Here is a 21,290-nt window from a genome sequence, read left to right on the forward strand (position 1 = left end):
ATAGCCTATGTCAGGCTCTGATCCACTGAATTACTGTTTTACATGGATGATTATGCAAATGACAAAGAAATGAACATTTTGTGCTCCTGGAGCTGTTTTAGTTACCAAAGTGATATACGTCTGAATGATGAAAAGTCATAAAAGTGTTTTGAGTAATAGCAGTGCTGCTGGAAATGTTAGCCTATAAATTCATATGATATTTAGCAAATACAGCGCAAAAAAAAAAAAGTTTTACATGGAATTAAAGTGTACATTTCGGTGTATAAGAAAGCATGGATGACCCGTTCAGGTTTTGATAGTGCAAAGAAACACAAAAAGAATAACTTTGATGCATTAAATCATAGGGTGTCAAATTCAGTTTAACTCCAAGCCTAATTTAGCACACCTGAAACTATATCATATAATAAAAGTCTTCTGGATTACTAGAAACTTCCAGGCAGGTGTTTTGGATCTCGGCACGACACTGGCCCTCCAAGGACCAGAGATTGGCACATGAAATAATAAATGATGCATTAATTTAATCCAAAGTGATCAGATAAAATATTACTAACAGTTAAAATGTTACAAACGATTTCTATTTAACAAACAGTTGCTGTTGAATTTTCCATTCATTAAAGAAAAAATATCATGATTTCCACAAAAATATTAAACAAAAACTATTTTCATCACAAAAGACGAGAAGTGAATTACTTAAACAGAATTGCTGTCAATATCTGTAGCCCATAAAAAATTTCAATAGGCTATTAAAATGCTTGTAGATTGTTTATATGTAAATCATGTCAAATAAGCTGTCAAAGACAGTCCTTAGGCAGTACTATGACAGAATTCACACTCTGATGGCTAGGAACTAAGCTCCACACTCTAAAGACATTAGATCTCCAGGACTTCATATTCAAGTAACATTACGGTCCTAAATATATCCAAGCACATCCAGTATGTAATACTGAAGTAAATGAAGCCGTTGCTGTGAATACACAAAAATGATCAGCTTTTACATGATCACTTCAAGGCACAAATGCAAATCACATGGAAACCACAACACAAATTATTATTTTAATATTGCGCATATCTGCTATATAAGTATGGGTTTTGCTGCATGTGAAGTCAGTGCTCATCAGTGCTTGATTTGAACATCTCGTTAGGGTGAACAGGTACAGTAACTCTTACAATCAACTTTCACTCACTTTCTAAATGTGATTGGTATTTAAGGTTGATGTGTTTATTTCAAAGGAACGTGACTGAAGATGGATTTACAGAATAAAGTGGCTGTGGTGACTGGAGGTGCTCAGGGTTTGGGCAGAGCCTTTGTCGAAATACTCCTAAAAAAGGGGTCAAATGTAATTAGTCTTGTTGTTTGCTTGCATGTGTATAAATGTCAAGTACCCAAAGTCAACCAGCTTCATAGCAACATTTTACTTCTACAAATACTACACCATAGGACACTGAACTACAGATTAACTTTGATTACAGGTGGCCTTCATTGATGTGAATGAACCACTGGGAAAAGAGTTAAAGGCTGCGCTTACCGAAGAATATGGACCTGACAGGGTTGAATTTTACGCTGCGGATGTCTCATCTAAGGAGGAATTTATAAGTATATGAAGATTTTTTTTAGTCTTTTAATTTGTCTGGGAATAAAGAAATAACATCAGATTTTCTTTTCAGAAATAGGTTTGGCCACATCGACATTATGTACAACAATGCAGGGGTTGTCAATGAAAATGACTGGGAGAAAACCATTGCCATAAACATGGTATGCTTTTAATAATGCATCAGTTCATCTGTCTGTCTGTCTGTTCATCGGGCAACATGTTGAACTGTTCATGTGGCTTTTATAGTCTGCACTGGTGAGGGGAACATATCTGGCTCTGCAGTACATGAAGGACAATCCTGATATCAAAGGGGCAATTATCAACATATCATCTCATCTACTGCAGGTTTGGAACTTAATACACTAAATTAATCAATCAATAAATTTTTTTTGTATAATATGTATATTATATATTTATTTGATTGAAAATACAGCAAAAACTGTAACATTGAGAGATATTACAACTGTATGGTATATAGTTTAATATATTTAGAAATGTAATTTATTTCTGTGACGAAAGCTTATTTTTCAATAGTCATTACTTCAGTCTTCAGTGTCACGTGATCCTTCAGAAATCATTCTAATATACTGGTTTTGGTGCTCAAGAAACAGACATTAATTGCAATTAAAATAGAAAACAGTTATTTTAAATTGTAACAATATTTCACAATATTAGTTTTTTTTCTGCAATTAAATCCATACCAAATAATTGCAGATATACATAGTATATGTATATACGTATACGCAACTTTTTTTCATATTGACCACAGGTCTGTGGTTTGTGCCAACAGCCCCCATCTACACAGCGACTAAATATGCAGTGGTGGGATTCAGCCGTGCTATTGCAGTATGTTTAGTAATATATAAAGAATACAAGATGTTTTACATTTGTAATATAATGACAGCAATAATTCACATGAACTTAAAGCCTTGAAAGATAATGAGGAGCGCATCTCTTGCTAACAATAAGGCAAAAAATTGTTAATTTTGTATGTTTAACAGGCTGTTGCTATGAAGTCCAACCTTGGGTTGAGGATCAACACTCTCTGTCCAGGTGTGGTGAAGACTAACCTGCTGTCCTCTTCTAACATAGAGGACCATTTTGGACAGTTTTAACAACAAGAGGGACTGAATGAGATGGTTCTGGAGAGAAATGACTTTGTGGAGTGAGTTAACAGTCCTCATACTTTTCAGTAGATTTTGCAGTGCAGTGTACTTCAATGCCATTGCTTTATTTATAGGCCTGAGGATGTTGCCAAGGCCTCCCTCATTCTTGTGACAGATGAAAGCAAGAATGGAGAAATTCTGAAGATTGATGCTGATGGTATGGAGTTCATATCCCTTCCTGAACCATCAGCCATGCGAAAGTAGCCAATCAGCTTCTTTCTCTACCACAGCCATAACTTTCAGAGCTGATTCCTAATGTCAGATTAGAATTGAAATGTTAAAGGCTTTGTTCCTATGACTTTTCCTGGTTGAAAATGTACTAATCTTCCTCAGTTCTAGTTGGCAGTAGACAATATGCAAACTTGAGGCAGGCCTAATATAAGGTATTGACTAAATAAACGATCAGGTGCAAGGTCTCTTTATGTTATTCTTTGGTTTTCCATATGAGTGTTACAATGAATACTGGACACACTATATTTTTAAAATGTTCAGTACACCACCAGTCAAAGGTTTGGAATGATTAAGCTTTTTTAATATTTTTGAAAGAAGGTTCACATCATTTATTTGATCATCAATACAAGTAAAAAAGCAATACTGTTAAGTAGTATTACAGTTGGTTTTCTGTGTAGTTGAACTGTTTTATATTTGAAAATGTAATTTATTTCTGTGATGGCAAAGCTGAATTTTTAGCAGCCGTTACTCCAGTTGTGTCACGCGATCCTTTAGAAATCATTTTAATATGCTGATTTGGTACAATATTTTTTGCTGTACCAAATCAGTTGCAAAAAGTTATCACAGTTGTCAAAATTCACTGATCAGTTCACTAATGTTTTAATTAACAGGCTAATTTCCCTCTGAAATTAATAGAAAAAAAATAGCTCACTGAAATGGCTGGACCATCACGTAGTACAAAACGTAAAGAGATTGATTGGATTGTGAAAACTGCTCAAATCGTTATTAATTATATTAACAATTAATTATAGCATATTAAATGCATAAAAATATAAACTGTCAATAGTTTAATCTCTGCCAATATTGTGCGTTTCTGTGGGTCGGTCGATACGGTAGATAAACTCAGCAGGCAGGAAGTATCCAAGGTACTCCACTGTGTTTGGGGTGGTGTCTATGTAGTAATGGCCCCCCTCACCATGGTGACTGAAGCCATGCGTATGCTCCACTCTCAGGTCAAGACCCTGTGAATTGGGAACAACAGAAATGAGTTGATATGAAGTAGTTAGAGAAGATACAGAATAATATTGTCAGTGAAATGGAGGTATAATGAGTCATGTGACACGGTGGGTTGGTACTCACTGGGTCTCTGGACACCATGACAGTTTGAAAGATCAGTGGAGCACTGACTTCAAAATGCCTGAGCCAGTTATTGACATCCTCATCGGTGTTTAGTGGGCAGGCGGAGAATTCACGAGGCTTAACGACAGAGAAGTGAAAAGATTACTCTTCCATCACGTCACTTCTGCTCTAGCATTTTAAAGTTTAATCCTAGTTCAAGATGCTACTTTATTCTATTGAGTTTATCAGTGACTGCTTTATAGGCCCTACAGATGTCTATTTTTTTATTATGTTTTATTTTGTTACCATTATATGGATCTTTGCCTTCCCCTTCTGTATGACGAAAGTTCCCCCCAAGGCCACGCTCTTCTCCCCATAACGTTCTTCCATGGTCTTTCTCATGCAGCTCACAAGACTGTCCTCTCCAGTCCTTCTGCAGGCTCTCACCTCAATGACCTGCAATGGAAGTTTTTCAAACCTTGTTACTGTTTGATAATAATGTTGTGTAACAAGAATGTTTGTTGTGTGTGAAAACTGATAAATGAATAATAATACATACAGTACCGTTCAAATGTTTGGGGTCAGTAAGATTTTTTAGAAAAGATATTGATTGTTTTATTCTGCAAGGACACATACAATTTTAAGCTCATTAAAAAGTGATATAAAAGAAATGTATAACAGTACATTCACACAGGGCGTCAATGCTTGATGAAGGGCGTGTCTGAAGCTTGGTGCTGAACAGCCAATCATATTAGTTTTCTGGTGTTGCATCTGCACTAGAGTATTTGCATAAGGCAATGTGATTGGCTGACGCCTGCGTTGGCACTTGATAAGTTGAAAAGTTTCCAACTTCTGCTGTGAGCAACAGACCCAATGTGACACAACGGACCCACAATTCATTTCGGCAATGCTTGACGTTACTCCAAAGTAAACGAGAGGTTTTGACGTTGACGCCCCGTACCGTAATGCTACAGTAGATTTTTTTTCCTATAAATGCTGTTCTTTTGAATTTTCTATTCATCAAAGAATCCTGAAAAATGTATTACAGTTTCCACAAACATATCAAGCAGCAAACTGTTTTTAACATTGATGATAATACCAAGAAATTTTTCTTCAGCATATTAGAATGACTGTTGAAGGATAATGTGACGCTGAAGACTGGCTGCTGAAAATTCAGCTTTGTCGTTACATTTTATTTCATTACATTTCAAAATATATTAAAATTGAGTTATTTTATATTGTGCTAATACTTCACAAAATTTTGGTTTTTACTGTATTTTTAATCAAAATAAACGTGGCCTTGGTGAACAAGAGACGTATTTAAAAAAAAAAAAAATTCCTAAACTTTTGAACAGTATTGTGAAAATATTCAATAAATACATTTCAAGTGGTTTTGTTTTATGTAATAATTAGTAAAAGCTCACTTCTGTTAACTGTTTTTATCCAAAGCAACTTACAAATGAGGACAACAGAAGCAATCAATTGTAGTATTAAAACAACTAAAAACAGATCCAAAACTAAAACTTTATAAATACTACCTATACACATTTTAAAAATAAAGAAATTAAATAAAAATGACAAATGCATACAACAAAATTTCAAAACTTAACATTTAAATGAAAAACAAAAAAAATAAAGCTAAAAACAATTCAAAATATTAAAGAACAAAAGGTATAAGAGTATAATAATGATTCTAACATAACACTAAACACCAAAAAAAAACAAGTATATATGTGCATGTACAACCACACATGCATATATATATATATATATATATATATATATATATATTCACAAGGTATATTATTATATATTCATAATTTACCTAGTGTATATTATTATTTATTTATTAGATATATTATTTATTTTATTATATATTATTTCAATATATATATCATTTACGGCCATTACCAAAGGAAATACTTCATGTAATAACCAGAAATCACAGTATTGGAATGTATAGAGCCGCAATTCTGTCAGTGTGATATGAAAGCAAAGTCACAGTTACCTTTCCAGGTTTGCCCTCACATGCATAAAGGTTTGCAAGGAGGCCAAAGTCACAGTCATGGAACCTGTTGCTGTATTTCTCCTGCAGACATTTTCCATCCACTGGGTTGATGGATGAAAAATAACTGGCATTCACTGCAGGTCTTCCTTCAGCTTCAGTCAGCACCAGAGGCATTAACTATGAAAACACAGGAAAGATACATTATTTTAAACCCCACTGGACTCCACATCCAAAAAGCAGTGTATTTAAAAGAAAAATATGTTTTGTAGTGACATGATTTTTTGTTGTTGTTGATAAGGTTGATATGACAGTTTTGCACTTTATCCAGAAACTTATCACCATATGTGGCAATTTTCATTTACCGATGCCACTGCAAATTCACATCAGTTTTATTTCTTTCATTTATTTTTTTACAATTTCATTTCATAAGGTCTGAACATTTTAATGTGGAAAAACTTAATGCTGCACTTTTTAGTGCAGCTATCCAGACCTCTCCATTCATCCCGGTTGTCTTGCAGGAAACAGCACCAGCACCAAGAAAAAATCCACCAGGCAGCTCCACCTCCTTAGACACAGTGTTCATGTTGTACACCTTACAGGGGAAAGCTTGCATCGGTTAGGGTTACGAATGTGTTTTATGACAGTTACATTTACGGTTTATTAACATACCTTGTCTGGTTTGGCCAGAGGAATCAGATAGGGTACGCCTCCCACATCAGTAATACGAGGTTTGCCACACAGACCTAATAAAAGAGCAACGAATGTTGTTCAAAGACCCTGTGACACCTTCAAATACCATCATTTGAAATACCATTTGTACTCACCCTTGACCGGAAACCCAAAAGGCTCTTGTGTAAGATCTGGACAGTCAGTGACAGACACTTTTACATCAGAAAAGTTCTTATTCAGTCCTGATTGCAGCACTGCAACACAAACACACACACAGACATACACAAATATATAAGTTACAATGCCCAGCTGCAAACAAGCGTTTAAGATAATAAAATCCTTAGTAAAATTCTTGTAAGGACATTATTGACAGGGTAAATTCAAAGGGCTCCTACTAAATTTGAGTTCTTGTTTAGCTCCTTTATACTGACATCTTTAGGACTGAATGCATTAATGCATTTACTTTCTGTAACGTTAGTCGACAAAAAGTTCACAATTTCAATGATTTCATTTTAATAAATTTTAATTTCTTTGTGTAAAATATTTTTTTAGCGAACAAAATTACTAATATTATATTTTTTAGATTTAGTTTTTAGAGAATTCTTATTTGATGCATTTAGGACCTTTAATGCCTTTCAAACTCTATCAAAAACAATAGTAATTCCGTTTACGCATCCTTTAGGATATGTTTTTCTATTAAGGCTTGAATTTCGACAATCTGCTTTAAAGGTAACGTTACGTAAAAAATCGCAACAGCCAAAATAGTCCCTGTGAACTTTGCACTCGTATTCTGTAATTTGGGTTTTTCAAGCACAATAAAATAAACTAGTCATGCTACAAGCTAAACCCGTTTAAATGCACATATTAAAATGAAATGCGCCGATTACCCTGACATAACTCCTCGAGATGAGGAACGTGCAGCTGGAACTTGTCGGTGTTGCTGGTGTTTGCCATCCTCCTCGGTGCTTGATCTTCAGGCTCCTGCATGCAGACAGATCACATGACGACGAGCTTCTCTTTCCGCTCTGAGCAGATCGAGAGGAGCACGTGAACTCGTGAAAACGTTTTGATTGGCCATCCAGAAAACAAACACGCCTCCTGAGTATCGCTCAGTTTTGAGCAAATTATTATATATTATATTATTATATAATTACTGGCTAAATGAATATTTGGATATGTAAAATTATATTTCTGACACACTACAGCAAAAGATAGAAACTGTCACCCATTTTTTAGCTGGTGAAAATACTAAAGTTCTAATATATTTGACCTCCACTGTACATAGATGCCTCATTAGCAGCTGTTTCTTTGGCCGCTATCCATAAGCTGTCCTCTCTGTTGGAATGGTCAAAGCCAGCATGTGTATAATTATGCTTGGAGATGCACAGTTGAATTGCTCAAGCGTTCACATGTATGAATATCTATATCTGTGATGAACCTCAGCAAATCATTTTGCTAAACTAATACAATAACATTAATAATGCCCAGGTAAAAATGATGTGTACTTGAATGCACTAAAAAATACTTAAATACAAGCAAGTAATTACAATTTTAAAAGTTACACACTATAAATACACAAGTATATTTCTACTTCAGTAGTACTTCAGGGCTATTGTAAAAGTATACTAAATACCAGATATTTAAAGGGGTCATATGACGTTGGTAAAAAGAACATTATTTTGTGTAATGCAATGTGTTTGTGGTTATATGAAAAAAAAAAACACATTAGGCATGCTTTTTCTTTGGCTGAGTCTGAAATCTGAAAAAAAAACAGAGAGAGAGAAATAATAACGTGATTTTGAATATTACTTTGACCGTTAGAATAACACTTTACAATAAAGCAACATTTGTTGCATTAATCGCGCATCTTCTGTTGTATTTTTTTTTCGAACTCAGTAAAAATGTAACCAATGTTCCCTGTAGGGTTGTTACATTTTTGATACATTTTGTTTACACTATGTGTTTGCACTGAAAATATAAGAAGATTTTAATATATTTTCATCTTATTACTTCAGTTAGCCTATTTGATTTTTTTCCCAACATCAAAATGTAACCAATGTTCCCTGTAGGTTTTTTGTTAGTTTGATATACAAAGGTATTAAGATATGAATCTGTTTTTATTGTTATTATTAATAATATAATTGTTTTAAATTCACTTATCTTTTGTGGCTGGTTATTTGTCACCTATGGTATCGATACCGAGGTATTACATTCTGGTATCGTACCGAAGCCAAAATTATGGTACCCTACGTCCAAGTATAACGCTTCTCATTACTATGTGAAAATAAGTGTATAATTGGAACAGCTTGTTGGAGCTGATCTGAATGAGAGAGAGAGAGAGAGAGAGAGAGAGATATCTCCGTTTGCATTGAACTTTCAGCGTCGTAACTTTGCAGATATTGTTTATGCTCAAACAGCAACATTACACAATAACTAACGTTAAAAAAGTGAAATCGCAATCATCCACCCCTTTAAAAATCATAATTAAGCATATTGTGAATTCACAAACGCTACGATTTAATTAAATAATTATATGCAATGCAGTTCTAACACAGTATATGCACTTTATTTATTTACATGTGTGTAGGTTAAGTAAGTGGGTCTCACAGCAGCTCCGTTCACAGTAGCTCCACAGAAACTGTTATCATTTACATGTGGAGCGTCTCAAACTCATCTCTGCATGCTCAAGTGAAGTGAAGTGACATTCAGCCAAGTATGGTGACCCATACTCGGAATTCGTGCTCTGCATTTAACCCATCCAGCGTGCACACACACAGCAGTGAACACACACACAACGTGAACACACACCCGGAGCAGTGGGCAGCCATTTTATGCTGCAGCGCCCGGGGAGCAGTTGGGGGTTCGGTGCCTTGCTCAAGGGCACCTCAGTCGTGGTATTGAGGGTGGGGAGAGCGCTGGACATTCACTCCCCCCACCGGCCGGAGACTCGAACCCACAACCTTCGGATTACAAGTCCGACTCTCTAACCATTAGGCCACGACTTCCCCAGAAGCTGTTGTGAGTTTGTGTTTATTATAACGTTCATCTGGGAACGCATCTGGCAAATTCTTTATCCAAACATACTTACAGGCTGTGAGTCAGAAGCGCCAGACCTTTCCTTGCAAAGTTGGAATTGCCCCACTTTATAGAAACAGCCTTTGTGCACAGCCAGCATTTTAGGCTACTCTCCCAGGTTCAGGAAATAGTCCTCCGTGAAATGCGCTGCACACACTCTAATATTTGGGTTGAACTGTTCTGGAACAGTGTTGTAAATACAACGTAACCACTGATTTCTAGTTGTGTCCACTTTTGGAAGCCCAAACAAAGTACTTTCGCTTTCACAACGAAACACAGCATCTCCAGGACATGACGCCGGTGGCAGCAATAATACTACAACGAGAATAAAAATCACGCCCTCTATCTTTGCGTGTACATTTGGGCGGTGTTAAGGCCAAAGTATACTTCACTTTTTACGTGTACGCGAGGGAGAGCATACAGCGTGCATTATGCGAATTGCGTCAGAACAGTACACGCACCACACGATGTTACGTTGTACGCTCAGGTCGCACATGCGCACTTGAGTTATTTTGCAGTAATCTTGTTTTCCCACATGGTGGCAACACTGTCCCGGGCCGTTGTTTCACAGTAGAAAACTAAACTAAAGAGACGGACAAATGCCAACAAAATAGCGGAGACTGCAATAACAGACGCTTAGTTTTGGTTTAAAAGAGTTCAAAAATATTTGTTATCAGTCATGACTTAATGGGAAAAATAGAGCAGACACTGAACATGAATGAAGCTTTCTAGTACACGTGTCGACCGCCTGCGTTCGCGTACAACTTCAAATGGAGTATACTTTGAAAGGCTACGCGTTCAACTGTACAAAAAACGAAGTATACTTCGGAAATCTTCCCACACTGTGACGTAGACAGGTGGGGGCGTGTTTGAATGAGCCGTTTTAGGAGGGCGTTTTAGGGTTTTATAAAGAATATCTCTTTGGGTAGACTTTAGTCCAGTGCTTCTCAAAGTCCGGACTCCGGTCCGGATCCGGACCCGGAGGGAATTCAATCCGGACCCGCTTCTATTTCATATTTCAAGAACACTAATTATATTTCCTACTTTGATAAACGCACGTTAAACTTGTAAATCATTTGTTTATTTATTCTTATTTTTTTATGTCTTTTGGAGAAGGTCCGAAATTGCAGGCGAGATATTGAAACTTTTCCTTCATGACATTTGTTGTCATCATGACATCCAGTGAGCGTATGACGTTTGACATAATCGGGCGACATTTCACCGCTAATATTTTAATTTTTTTGTTTTGTTTTGCTATCACTTATATTATGGCAATTTGTCTTATAGCAGTGCCCAGTGTATACATTTATTTGTGGCGGCTTGTCACAATATCAAAACTGACCGCTACAAATAGATTTTCCAAAAGGCTTATACTTCGTTGAATAAACTACTGCGCGTTTCAAAAATAAAATGCTGCGCGGGTGTTTTTATATGAATGTATCTTTTAAAAGAACCGTCCGTTTTCTTCAGAAAAGCTTTGATGTCAATTTTCATTTGGTGTTTCCTGTAATGGCTGATAAAGTAGCGCTTATTTGATTACAGTCGTTACCGGGGAAACAGCTATATATCACGCTCCAACAGCGCCTCCTGCTGGCAGAGAATCAACTTGCATTTGCTAGTCTGCGGGAAACACTGGTGTCTGTCAGCAAACATAAACAAAAAAGCATGCTTCAGAACTGTTTTGAGAAGGTGCTTAAGTTTTGAGCCATGTATTATTACTATGAATTAGGCTACTACTACTACTACTATTACTATCTTGTGCCCTGCAATAACCATTTACGCAAACTCTCTTTTGATATAAAGGGAAAAAAAGAGAAAATCGGCCCAAAAAATCAGCATCATGTATCGGCCATAGGCTGCCCTGATTTCTAAATATCGGCATTGGCCAGAGAAAAAACATTATAGGTCGACTTCTACTGCTGACACTTAAATTAATTGTTTTGCCACTTTTGCACTTGTTATTAAAGTATTTTGAATGCAAAGGGAACCTTTTTTTTTTTTAAATGAGTGTTTATTTGTTATATGTTATGTATGTTTATTAAAAACACATTTTGTAATAACCAATTGTTCTGGACCTTTGACACTGATGAAAATTCAGATTTGGACCTTTGAATGTAGACTTTGAGAACCCCTGCTTTAGTCTTTGCAACTTTAGGGATCTTATCTATGGATGAAAAGCTTGTAACACTCAAAACAGAAAGGAAAACTTGAAATCGCATCATATGACCCCTTTAAATTGATTTTTAGCACATTTAAATAAAGTATAGGCCTACTACTGCATAAATATACAGAGGACTATCATTAGTGTATTTCCTAAAAGTGCGCTTTGAATGATTTAAAAATGATTTCAATATTTTCAATTAATATGAGTAATGTAATAATTATAAGTGCAGTTTCCCACCTGTGCTTCTTAAGTACACTTAATATAAAAACACTAATTGGCACAAACACAATTAGCACTAACTGATTTTAAGTGTAGTCAGATAAAGTCCCAGAAGTGTTTTATAATTGCATTGCTTAAAAGTGTGCTACAATCGCTTTACATACAATTTTAGTGATTTTTATATATACTATCACTAAGTTCTATTTATATTTTCATAACAAAAAAAATACAGTAGAAATGTATTAAGTAAAACCCTATAGGTTACTGTGCTTACTAATAGCACTAATAGCATATGATTCAATTACTCATTCATATGTGTTTAGATGTGTACCAAAATTCACAATTTAACAGTAAGTATACTTTTAGCATAAAGTACTTGAAGTGCTGTATTTTAATGTGGGAAAGTTTTAAGTGCTACTAATGACATAATAATTGTGTACTTGATTTGTACTATTTAAAGACACCATAAGCATGTAGATAAGTATATCATACAAAGGGAATGCTAACATAATTACAATACATTTGAAATTAATGATTAAATTTATAAAACATATGTGGGCAATACATTATAAATACATTTTTATATAGCCTATATTCATTATATATTAATCTTATATTTTAAATAATTAATAAGTGTATTTTCTATGTATAATGAGTATATTTAAGTGTATAAAAGTTGGTTTCAATTGTACTACAAGTGGTAAGTAAATACAATTTTATTGTTTGTTTTTTGTTTTTTTTTCACAGAGAAAGAATCTTAATAGCACATTTTATTTAATCTTCATGGTGTCCCAAAAAGCACAGTTGAGTCCACTTGGATGTTCTTAAGATTATCTTAAGAAGTACTAAAGAATCATTTTTAGTATATGAAGTACAAAATTTGTGCGTGAAAGAGTACTTTAAGTACATTATGAAAGTGTACTGAAATAAAGTGTATTTTACAGCACTTTTTTCACCTGGGACAACAAGACGAAGGTGTTAGTTAGCACAACATTAAAAGTTACCATAGTTTAATAACCTCTAATAGTGAGTTAACACATTTAAAAGCACAAACAACCACATTGTCACCTGTGAAAGGTTATCCCGTTTCTTCAGGAAAGTAAGTCTCTTTTTGGCATTCTGGCAAAGTCAATGATTTTTACTGTGAGTGACGACACGCTGACCGTTCCAAGACCCCAGACGTGTGGACAGGTCTGGAGTGGTCGAATGTGGCTTGTACATCTACATTCCTATGCTATAACATGTTATTAAATTATTGATGTGTATTAAAAATTTATATTTGTTTTTTAGAACTCAACAAATGGGAGGGTTCTTAAAATGCATAAGGAAAATCGAAGGGGGTTGTGTGAGCACAGGAAGAGCAATCAGTCCATCTGTCTGGAGTCCGAGTAAGTTCTAATTAAAAACAAACAAAACAGATATAATTTTAAACACAATATAATAGTATGTCATGATGAACAATTTCAGACTAAGTGATAACTCTGAGGAGGACGACCACAACAGTGATCATGAAGTCACAAAAGCGGTATGTAATTACTATGGACTTACATGATACACAATATGCTTTAATTTTATTTATTCTTTGTTTTTTATTTTTTATATTCTCTAAGAAATATTTCCACTGTAACATCTACATGCATTCACGTTGAAGAAATTATATTAAGTAGTCAGTGTAAAGTTTGAAATTGACTGTACAATACTAATGAAAACTATTTTTTAAATAAATGATTTCATAATACTAAGAAATGTTTCTTGATCAGCAAATTAGCATATTAGTATTATTTCTGAAGGATCATGTCATGCTCACCTAATCTATTGATTTTTTTTTGTTTTTTCCAGGATAGAACCATTTTTGTTCCATGTCTTTAAACGATAGGGTACATCGCAGCCACCACACTTGGCAAGAGTTACGTCCTGCTCCTTATGTGGGTGGCTAGCATTGAAAGACGCTCCCCTCAGACGTCTTCACCTGTGGGCACAGCTGAATGATTCAGACCTGTTGACTTCACTGGGTTTTCAAGTGGGCACCCCACCTCACCAGTGTTTCGTCAACTAGCCCACGACACCTCAATGGGGCTTGACAGCAGTACCAGCGTCCTGGAACTGCTCCCTCGGCCATTCAGGACTTCTTCACCACTCAGCTCTGACCCCCGCCCCCTCTGCCAGCCTGGTTTAGCCACCGCTCACTTCTCTTTACCCACAGCCATCTGGACGCTGTCTCTGCCTGCTTTGATATGTTGTTCACCAGGGTCTTGCGGGTTGCCCCTCTAACTCCAAGCATCCCCAATGCTCTCCAAAGTGACTGTCCCGGAAACCCCCTGCAGCCCATCTCCACCGGTAGATTCCAAGCTCTCCAACCCCTCAATTGGCTCTCAGAGATGAGGGACTGATACTTCTCTAACTTGCGTTCATGTGCCTTCTCAACCCTTTCCTCCCAGGGCACCGTCAGCTCTATTAGGGCCACTCCAAATTACTTTAAAGGAAACAAACAAAAATGGCTTCCACAATCCTTCTTGGAGATGAGGATCCAGGATTCACTTTCAGACGACAACGAAAAACAGTTATTCAACACCAAAGGAAAAGAGAAGAAAAGAACAACTAAATCTACCAAGAAAAACAAGGCAAGTGCTTCTGTTAAAAAACAATCAAAAAACAAACTCGAAGCTCCCAAAAGCAGAGCTGCAGCCAGGACATCATCAGAATCGTCCGTTAACACTCTCTATATGGAGCAAAACAACATAAGACGCATGAGGTTTTAGCTTCATGTTCAGATGCGGAACACTCAGATTCTGCCCATTGCAGACATCGACTTACAGCAGACTGTCCAGTGTGCCAAGAACTTGGATGGAGATCATTTAGTGGTAATTGAAGAGACACAGAGAAACTCTGTAGAGGCAGTTACAGAAGCATCAGTTCACATGGAGCGTGATGATAATGGAAGTTCTCCATCTCAAGCTGATGACATAATGGGACTGGAAAACACTGTCAGATTTGCAGTCAGAAAACACAGCAGAACATGTGGAAAAAATTAATTCACCTGTTCCTTCAGACAGCACTTCATAGTGCAGACAATGTTTATTCAGTTGAGATGGATGAGTTCAGTAAGTCACAAACAACTGAGATGGCACCCAAAAGAACAAAAAAGAAGAGAAAAGACAAAGAGAGAACAAAGACGGCACACGTAGAGGACAATAGTGATACAGACTTCCTATCAAATGAAACTTCTGAAGCTCAACCTGAGCATATACAGACATCAGAGGAAATCACAGGATTAAAATCAGTGAGGAAGAAAAAGAAAAAGAAGAATGGCAGTGAAGAATCTCAGTATGAATCTGTTGATTTTGCTCAGGATGTAAATTCAGTGTCTCAGTTTAATAATGTCACTGATAGATCAACTTCTCAAGAGACTGTTGAAGAAAGGATGAGGTGTGGGTAAACACACCTCATCCTCCATCACCCTAAGCACTGGAGCCCCTCAAGGTTGTGTTCTGAGCCCCCTGCTGTACTCACTGTACACTTATGACTGTGTGGCCACTTCCAACTCCACCACCATCATCAAGTTTGCTGATGACACTGTTGTGTTGGGCCTGATCTCAGACAACGACGAGACGGCCTACATACAGGAGATTAAGAACCTGGAGAGTTGGTGCCAGGTGAATAGTCTACACCTGAACATCAGCAAAACTAAGGAGCTGATAGTGGACTTCAGTACGAAGCAGGAGCGGTCATACCAGCTGATCACGATCAGCGGGACTCCAGTGGAGAGAGTGGACAGCTTCAGATACCTGGGTGTTCACATCACGCAGGACTTGACTTGGTCCTGTCATACCAGCACCCTGGTGAAGAAGGCCAGGCAGCGTCTGTACCATCTGAGACGCTTAAGGGACTTTAGACTTCCCTCTCGGGTGCTTAAGACTTTTTACACCTGCACCATCGAGAGCGTCCTGACGGGCAGCATCACTTCCTGGTTCGGGAACTGCACTATGCAGGACAGACGAGCCCTCCAGAGGGTGGTGCGTTCAGCGAAACGTACCATTCACACCGAGCTCCCTGACCTGCAGGAGATCTACAGCAAGCGGTGCCTGACCAGGGCCAGGAAGATAGTGAAGGACCTCAGCCATCCCAACAATGGACTCTTTTCTCTGCTGCGTTCAGGGAGACGCTTCCGCTCCATGAAGGCAAACACAGAGAGAATGAGGAGGAGCTTCTTCCCGCAGGCCATTCGGAGTCTTAACCTCTCTCCACTCTAATCACATCACCCCACACTTCCACTTTGCACATTTTCAAATACAATCTGCACTAATTTGTAGAAGGGTTACGTAAGGATAAATGAGTGGGACTTACATACCATTTGTCTTTGTCTTTAGTATTCCTTTTACTCACTTATACACTTTACTGCACTGCACAGCACACGGACACTTTATCACTGACATACACTTTACTTTTTATAGAATCTATATAGAATCATATTCTATTTTTATTCTTCATATCTATTTTTATTCTCATATCTATTTGTTATTTTATTTTATTGCTAGTTTATTTCTGTATATATGTTTACTGTACTTTTTCTATTTGTATTTTTGTAAACTTGAGGTTTTTCTTAATTTTGTTGGACAATTTGTTGGACAGTCGTACAATACATTTCACTACATGTCGTACTATGTATGTATATGTATGTGACAAATAAAATTTGAATTTGAATTTGAAAGACCAAGTGATGTTGAACAAACAGAAGCTGAATTAAATGATGCTGAACACTCAGATTCTGTCTTGTACGCTGAGAACTCTTATGGAGATCATTTGTCGGTAATTGAAGACAGACAGAGAAACTCTGTGGAGGCAGTTGCAGAGCCAGCAGTGGAGCATGAGGATGACCCGACGTCTGACAATAACCTGCTCAACAAAAGCAATTCTGTGTTACCACCCCAAGGGGGAGACATTTTTATACAGAATGATATTCAACAGACTGACGGTGACTTTGGCTCAGAGGATTTATTCAGGCCATTGAACAGTCAGAAACATAAGAACAATCAAACTCATAAAGCGCCATCTATTACAGCGAACATGAAGGAGAGCGATCAAGACAGCGATGTGACTCAAATAGAGTCAGAAGGACAGTTTGTGTCCATATTTGGACCAGGAACACCAAGATGGTGTGATGGTGACTGCCGTGCACATGAGGACAATGACAGTGATGAAACTCAAATAGAGACTGAGGGAAAATCCCAAGAGACAGACCAGAGTCCCATTGGCCTAAATGCTGAACTGCTCTCAAGGAAAGAGGAAACGTGTAACAATAAAAAGAGAAAAGCAGTGTCAAGATCTCATAAGGATTCTGAAGTTACAGATGTAGAGGAGACCATGAATGTGCAACTATCATCTAAACTTTTACCACTAGCTGATGAACCATTAAAAGACGTTTACTCAATTTCATCTGAGCGCCTCAGCTTGAGTAAACGAAGGACGATGAAGGAGATGGAAACAGATCCTCAGGAAACTCCGTTGTTTAAAAATGGTGGAAGAAAAAGAAAGAGAAAGGAAAGATTTGGTGCAACGAATTTCATACAGTGTGATACAAATGCAGATGTGAGCTCTGAATCTCCAGTTGATAACATCACTGGAGTTAAAACAACACCCAGAGAGAACGAGAAATTGCATGAAGTGGAAAATAGAGTATTGAATGAAGAGCAAAGGGACGCATCAATTTTACATTTGGAGGAGACATCAGAGATCTTAGAGGAAAGTGTTTTATCTATGGTGGCAGATAACAGTGTTATCACAAATGTTAAGAGTTAAAAGAAGAAAATGCACAAATTAAAAGAACGTGAGTATGTAGAGCCAAGTGAAGAAAAACAGTCGGTTGAGATGGATCAGTTCAGTGAGTCACAAACTGCTAAACTGACATCCAAAATAACTAAAAAGAGGAAGAGAAAAGACAAAGAGAGGACTAAGATGGCATATGTAGAGGAGAATAGTGCTACAGACATCCCATCAAATGAAACTTTGGACTCTGATAGACCAGCAGAGTTAAGAGTAAATGATCAATCCAGTGAAGTTCCAGAGACGAATCAACCTGAGCATTTACAGACATCAGAGGAAATCACAGGATGCCCAATGACTAATGTAACTACATTAAAATCAGTGAAAAAGAAGAAAATAAATGAGACTGAAGAGCCTGAATATGAATATGTTGATCTGGATATGAGTTATATGTCTCAGTTTGATCATGTTGATGGAGTGGTTGAACAACAGGTCATTGAAGAAAGGCCAAGCGATGACAACACAGCTGAACATTTAGAAGGTAATGCACCACATATTTTAAAGGCTGCCAAACGCAAAAAGAAAAGTCAGAATGTAAGTTCTTCAAGTGATGACATTATTGGACTGGAAAAGCAAATGTCAGGCTTGCAGTCTGAAAGCGCAGGCGAACTCTTGGAAAAGAAAAAGCAGAAATTAAAAGTGCGAAAGAACGCAGAACTTGCTTCAGATATTGGAGACAATGTGCAGTTGTTTCAACACAGTGAGTCACCAATTACGGATTTGCAATCCAGAAAAAACAAAAAGAAGAGAGCAATCAAAGTCAGGGAAAGAACAATAGATAGCTCATTAAATAAAAAATGGCGGCGCGCACAGTCGCAGCGGCTTCTCTCTCTCCCGACAGAACGGTGTTTTCGTGTTTTTTGTCTTGTAAGTCGCAATGTTTTTGCACATCTTCGTCTCGTCTACCTGTCTTTAAGCGCGCATACAGTCGTGAGTTTCTGCTCGATGTCGGCAGAATCACATTTTTTGAGTTAAACTCAGCGCACGCCAAAGAGCTGCGGGACCTCGGTCTGCTCCGAAAGCCTACTCCATCACCGACCCCCACTACTGCATCTTGCCCACAGCGGAGGCGCTACAAACGGCGTGAGAGGTAGCAGAAGAGGGGTAAGCGCGGAGGTATCCGAGCTAGGCTAGCAGCCAACCCACACAAGCCAGCTATCCCCACCATCGTACTGGCAAACGTACGCTCTTTGGACAATAAACTGGACTACATCCGACTACTCCGCTCCACTCAGAGGACTGTAAGAGACTGTTGTGTTTTTGTGTTTACGGAAACATGGCTTAACAACAGCGTACCGGACTGCGCCATACAGCTCGACCAGCTAACATGCTATCGAGCTGACAGAGCTCTCGTCGAGGGAGGTAAGATCCGCGGCGGCGGTCTCTGTGTTTACATCAATGATGCATGGTGTCGCGACGCTGTTGTGGTCTGCAAACACTGCTCACCCCTGGTGGAGTTTATGATTATTAAGTGCCGGCCGTTCTATCTACCGAGGGAATATTCAGCCATACTGCTCGTTGCTGTATACATCCCTCCCAGCTCCAACAACAACAACAGGAGTGAGGCGCTAAATGAACTTTACCAGCACACCAGTGAGCAGCAGACAGCCCACCCAGATGCTTTTCTCATCTTGGCCGGGGATTTCAACCACGCAGACTTAAAGTGTGTGTTCCCAAAAATTCATCAACACATAGGCTTTCCAACAAGGGGAAAAAATACCCTGGACTTTGTTTACACCACCCAGAGAGGAGCTTACAAGGCCCTCCCCCTCCCCCACCTCGGAGCCTCAGACCACATCACTGTCATGCTAATGCCTGCATACAGACCGCTCGTTAAAGTCATCAAACCAGTTCACAAACAGATTCAAGTGTGGCCGGAAGGGTCGTCAGAGGCACTTCAAGACTGCTTTGACACCACTGACTGGAATATGTTTAAATAGGCTGCAACACACAACAACACTACAGACCTCCAAGAGTACTCCGAGACTGTCACTGCCTACATCTCCAAGTGCATTGATGATGTAACAGTCACAAAGTCCATCACTGTCCGGGCCAACCAGAAGACGTGGATGACAGGGGAGGTCTACAGACTTCTGAAGGCTCGGAATGCTGCCCCGGCCCCCATCATGTGCACCTTCTACAGTGGCACCATCGAGAGCATCCTAACCAGCTGCATCACTGTGTGGTATGGCGCTTGCAACGCATCCTGCCGCAAGTCACTTCAGCGAATAGTGAGAGCAGCTGAGAAGATTGTTGGTGTCTCTCTCCCCTCCCTCCAGGACATTTACAGGACCCGTCTCACCCGCAGAGCCCTCCGCATTGCAGGTGATCCCACCCACCCGACACACAGTTTCTTCAGTCTGCTGCCATCAGGGAGGACAGCTTCACACATCAGGCTGTCAGGAATCTGAACTCCCTCCCATCCTTGCCCCCGCTCCCCTCTTTTTACCCCATACAACACTGAACTCTGACACTGTGAGACCTGATGACATAATGGGACTGGAAAACACTCTGTTAGATTTGCAATCAGAAAACACAGCAGAACATGTGGAAAAAATTTATTCACCTGTCCCTTCAGACAGCACGTTTACCAATAAACAGAAAAAGAAGAAAAAGCACAAATTAAATGAGCAAGAGGAAGCAGAGTCTGGTACAAATACTCATAGTACAGACAATGTTTATTCAGTTGAGATGGATGAGTTCAGTAAGTCACAAACAACTGAGATGGCACCCAAAAGAACAAAAAAGAAGAGAAAAGACAAAGAGAGGACAAAGACGGCACACGTAGAGGACAATAGTGATACAGACTTCCTATCAAATGAAACTTCTGAAGCTCAACCTGAGCATATACAGACATCAGAGGAAATCACAGGATTAAAATCAGTGAGGAAGAAAAAGAAGAATGGCAGTGAAGAATCTCAGTATGAATCTGTTGATTTTGCTCAGGATGTAAATTCAGTGTCTCAGTTTAATAATGTCACTGATAGATCATCTTCTCAAGAGACTGTTGAAGAAAGACAAAGTGATGTTGAACAAACAGAAGCTGAATTAAATGACACTAAACACAAAAAGAAGAAGAAACAATCAAGTTTGTCTGTAAATAACAGTTCTGAGTTCAGCTCTTCTGATGCACAAATGCAGGAAACTGTCGCACCTGAGAGGAAGAGGAAGAAAAAAAGAAACTCTGATCACATCACAAATGTAGGTGGTGAATTGACTTTGGAAAGTTCTGATCATACAGTGCCGTTTGAAAAGTCTCAGAGCCCGATTTTGAAATCACTTGAGGC

General features: G+C 38.2%; 1 protein-coding gene across 1 annotated transcript; it reads right to left on the bottom strand.

The window, feature by feature from the left end:
- Positions 1–1,988: 1,988 nt before the first annotated feature.
- On the bottom strand, positions 1,989–7,761 carry LOC306869206 (ester hydrolase C11orf54 homolog). Its single transcript, XM_079415869.1, has 8 exons — positions 7,613–7,761; positions 6,881–6,979; positions 6,726–6,799; positions 6,547–6,648; positions 6,057–6,233; positions 4,355–4,504; positions 4,070–4,186; positions 1,989–3,951 (listed from the first exon to the last, which is right to left on the bottom strand). Exons 1-8 carry the CDS (start codon positions 7,710–7,712, stop codon positions 3,778–3,780), a joined length of 993 nt encoding a protein of 330 aa, XP_079271995.1. The 5' UTR covers positions 7,713–7,761; the 3' UTR covers positions 1,989–3,777.
- Between the last annotated feature and the right edge of the window lie 13,529 nt (positions 7,762–21,290).

This window comes from Barbus barbus (assembly GCF_936440315.1).
Source record: "Barbus barbus genome assembly, chromosome: 5".
In the NCBI taxonomy this organism is placed as follows: domain Eukaryota; kingdom Metazoa; phylum Chordata; class Actinopteri; order Cypriniformes; family Cyprinidae; genus Barbus; species Barbus barbus.

Coding starts and splice junctions, on each gene's coding strand:
- LOC306869206 (XM_079415869.1), bottom strand. CDS start 7,712: ATGCAGGAGCCTGAAGATCAAGCACCGAGGAGGATGGCAAACACCAGC. Junction 4,505..6,056: donor GTGAGGGCAAACCTGGAAAG/GTAACTGTGACT, acceptor CTTCCATTGCAG/GTCATTGAGGTGAGAGCCTG. Junction 3,952..4,069: donor TCATGGTGTCCAGAGACCCA/GTGAGTACCAAC, acceptor CCCAATTCACAG/GGTCTTGACCTGAGAGTGGA.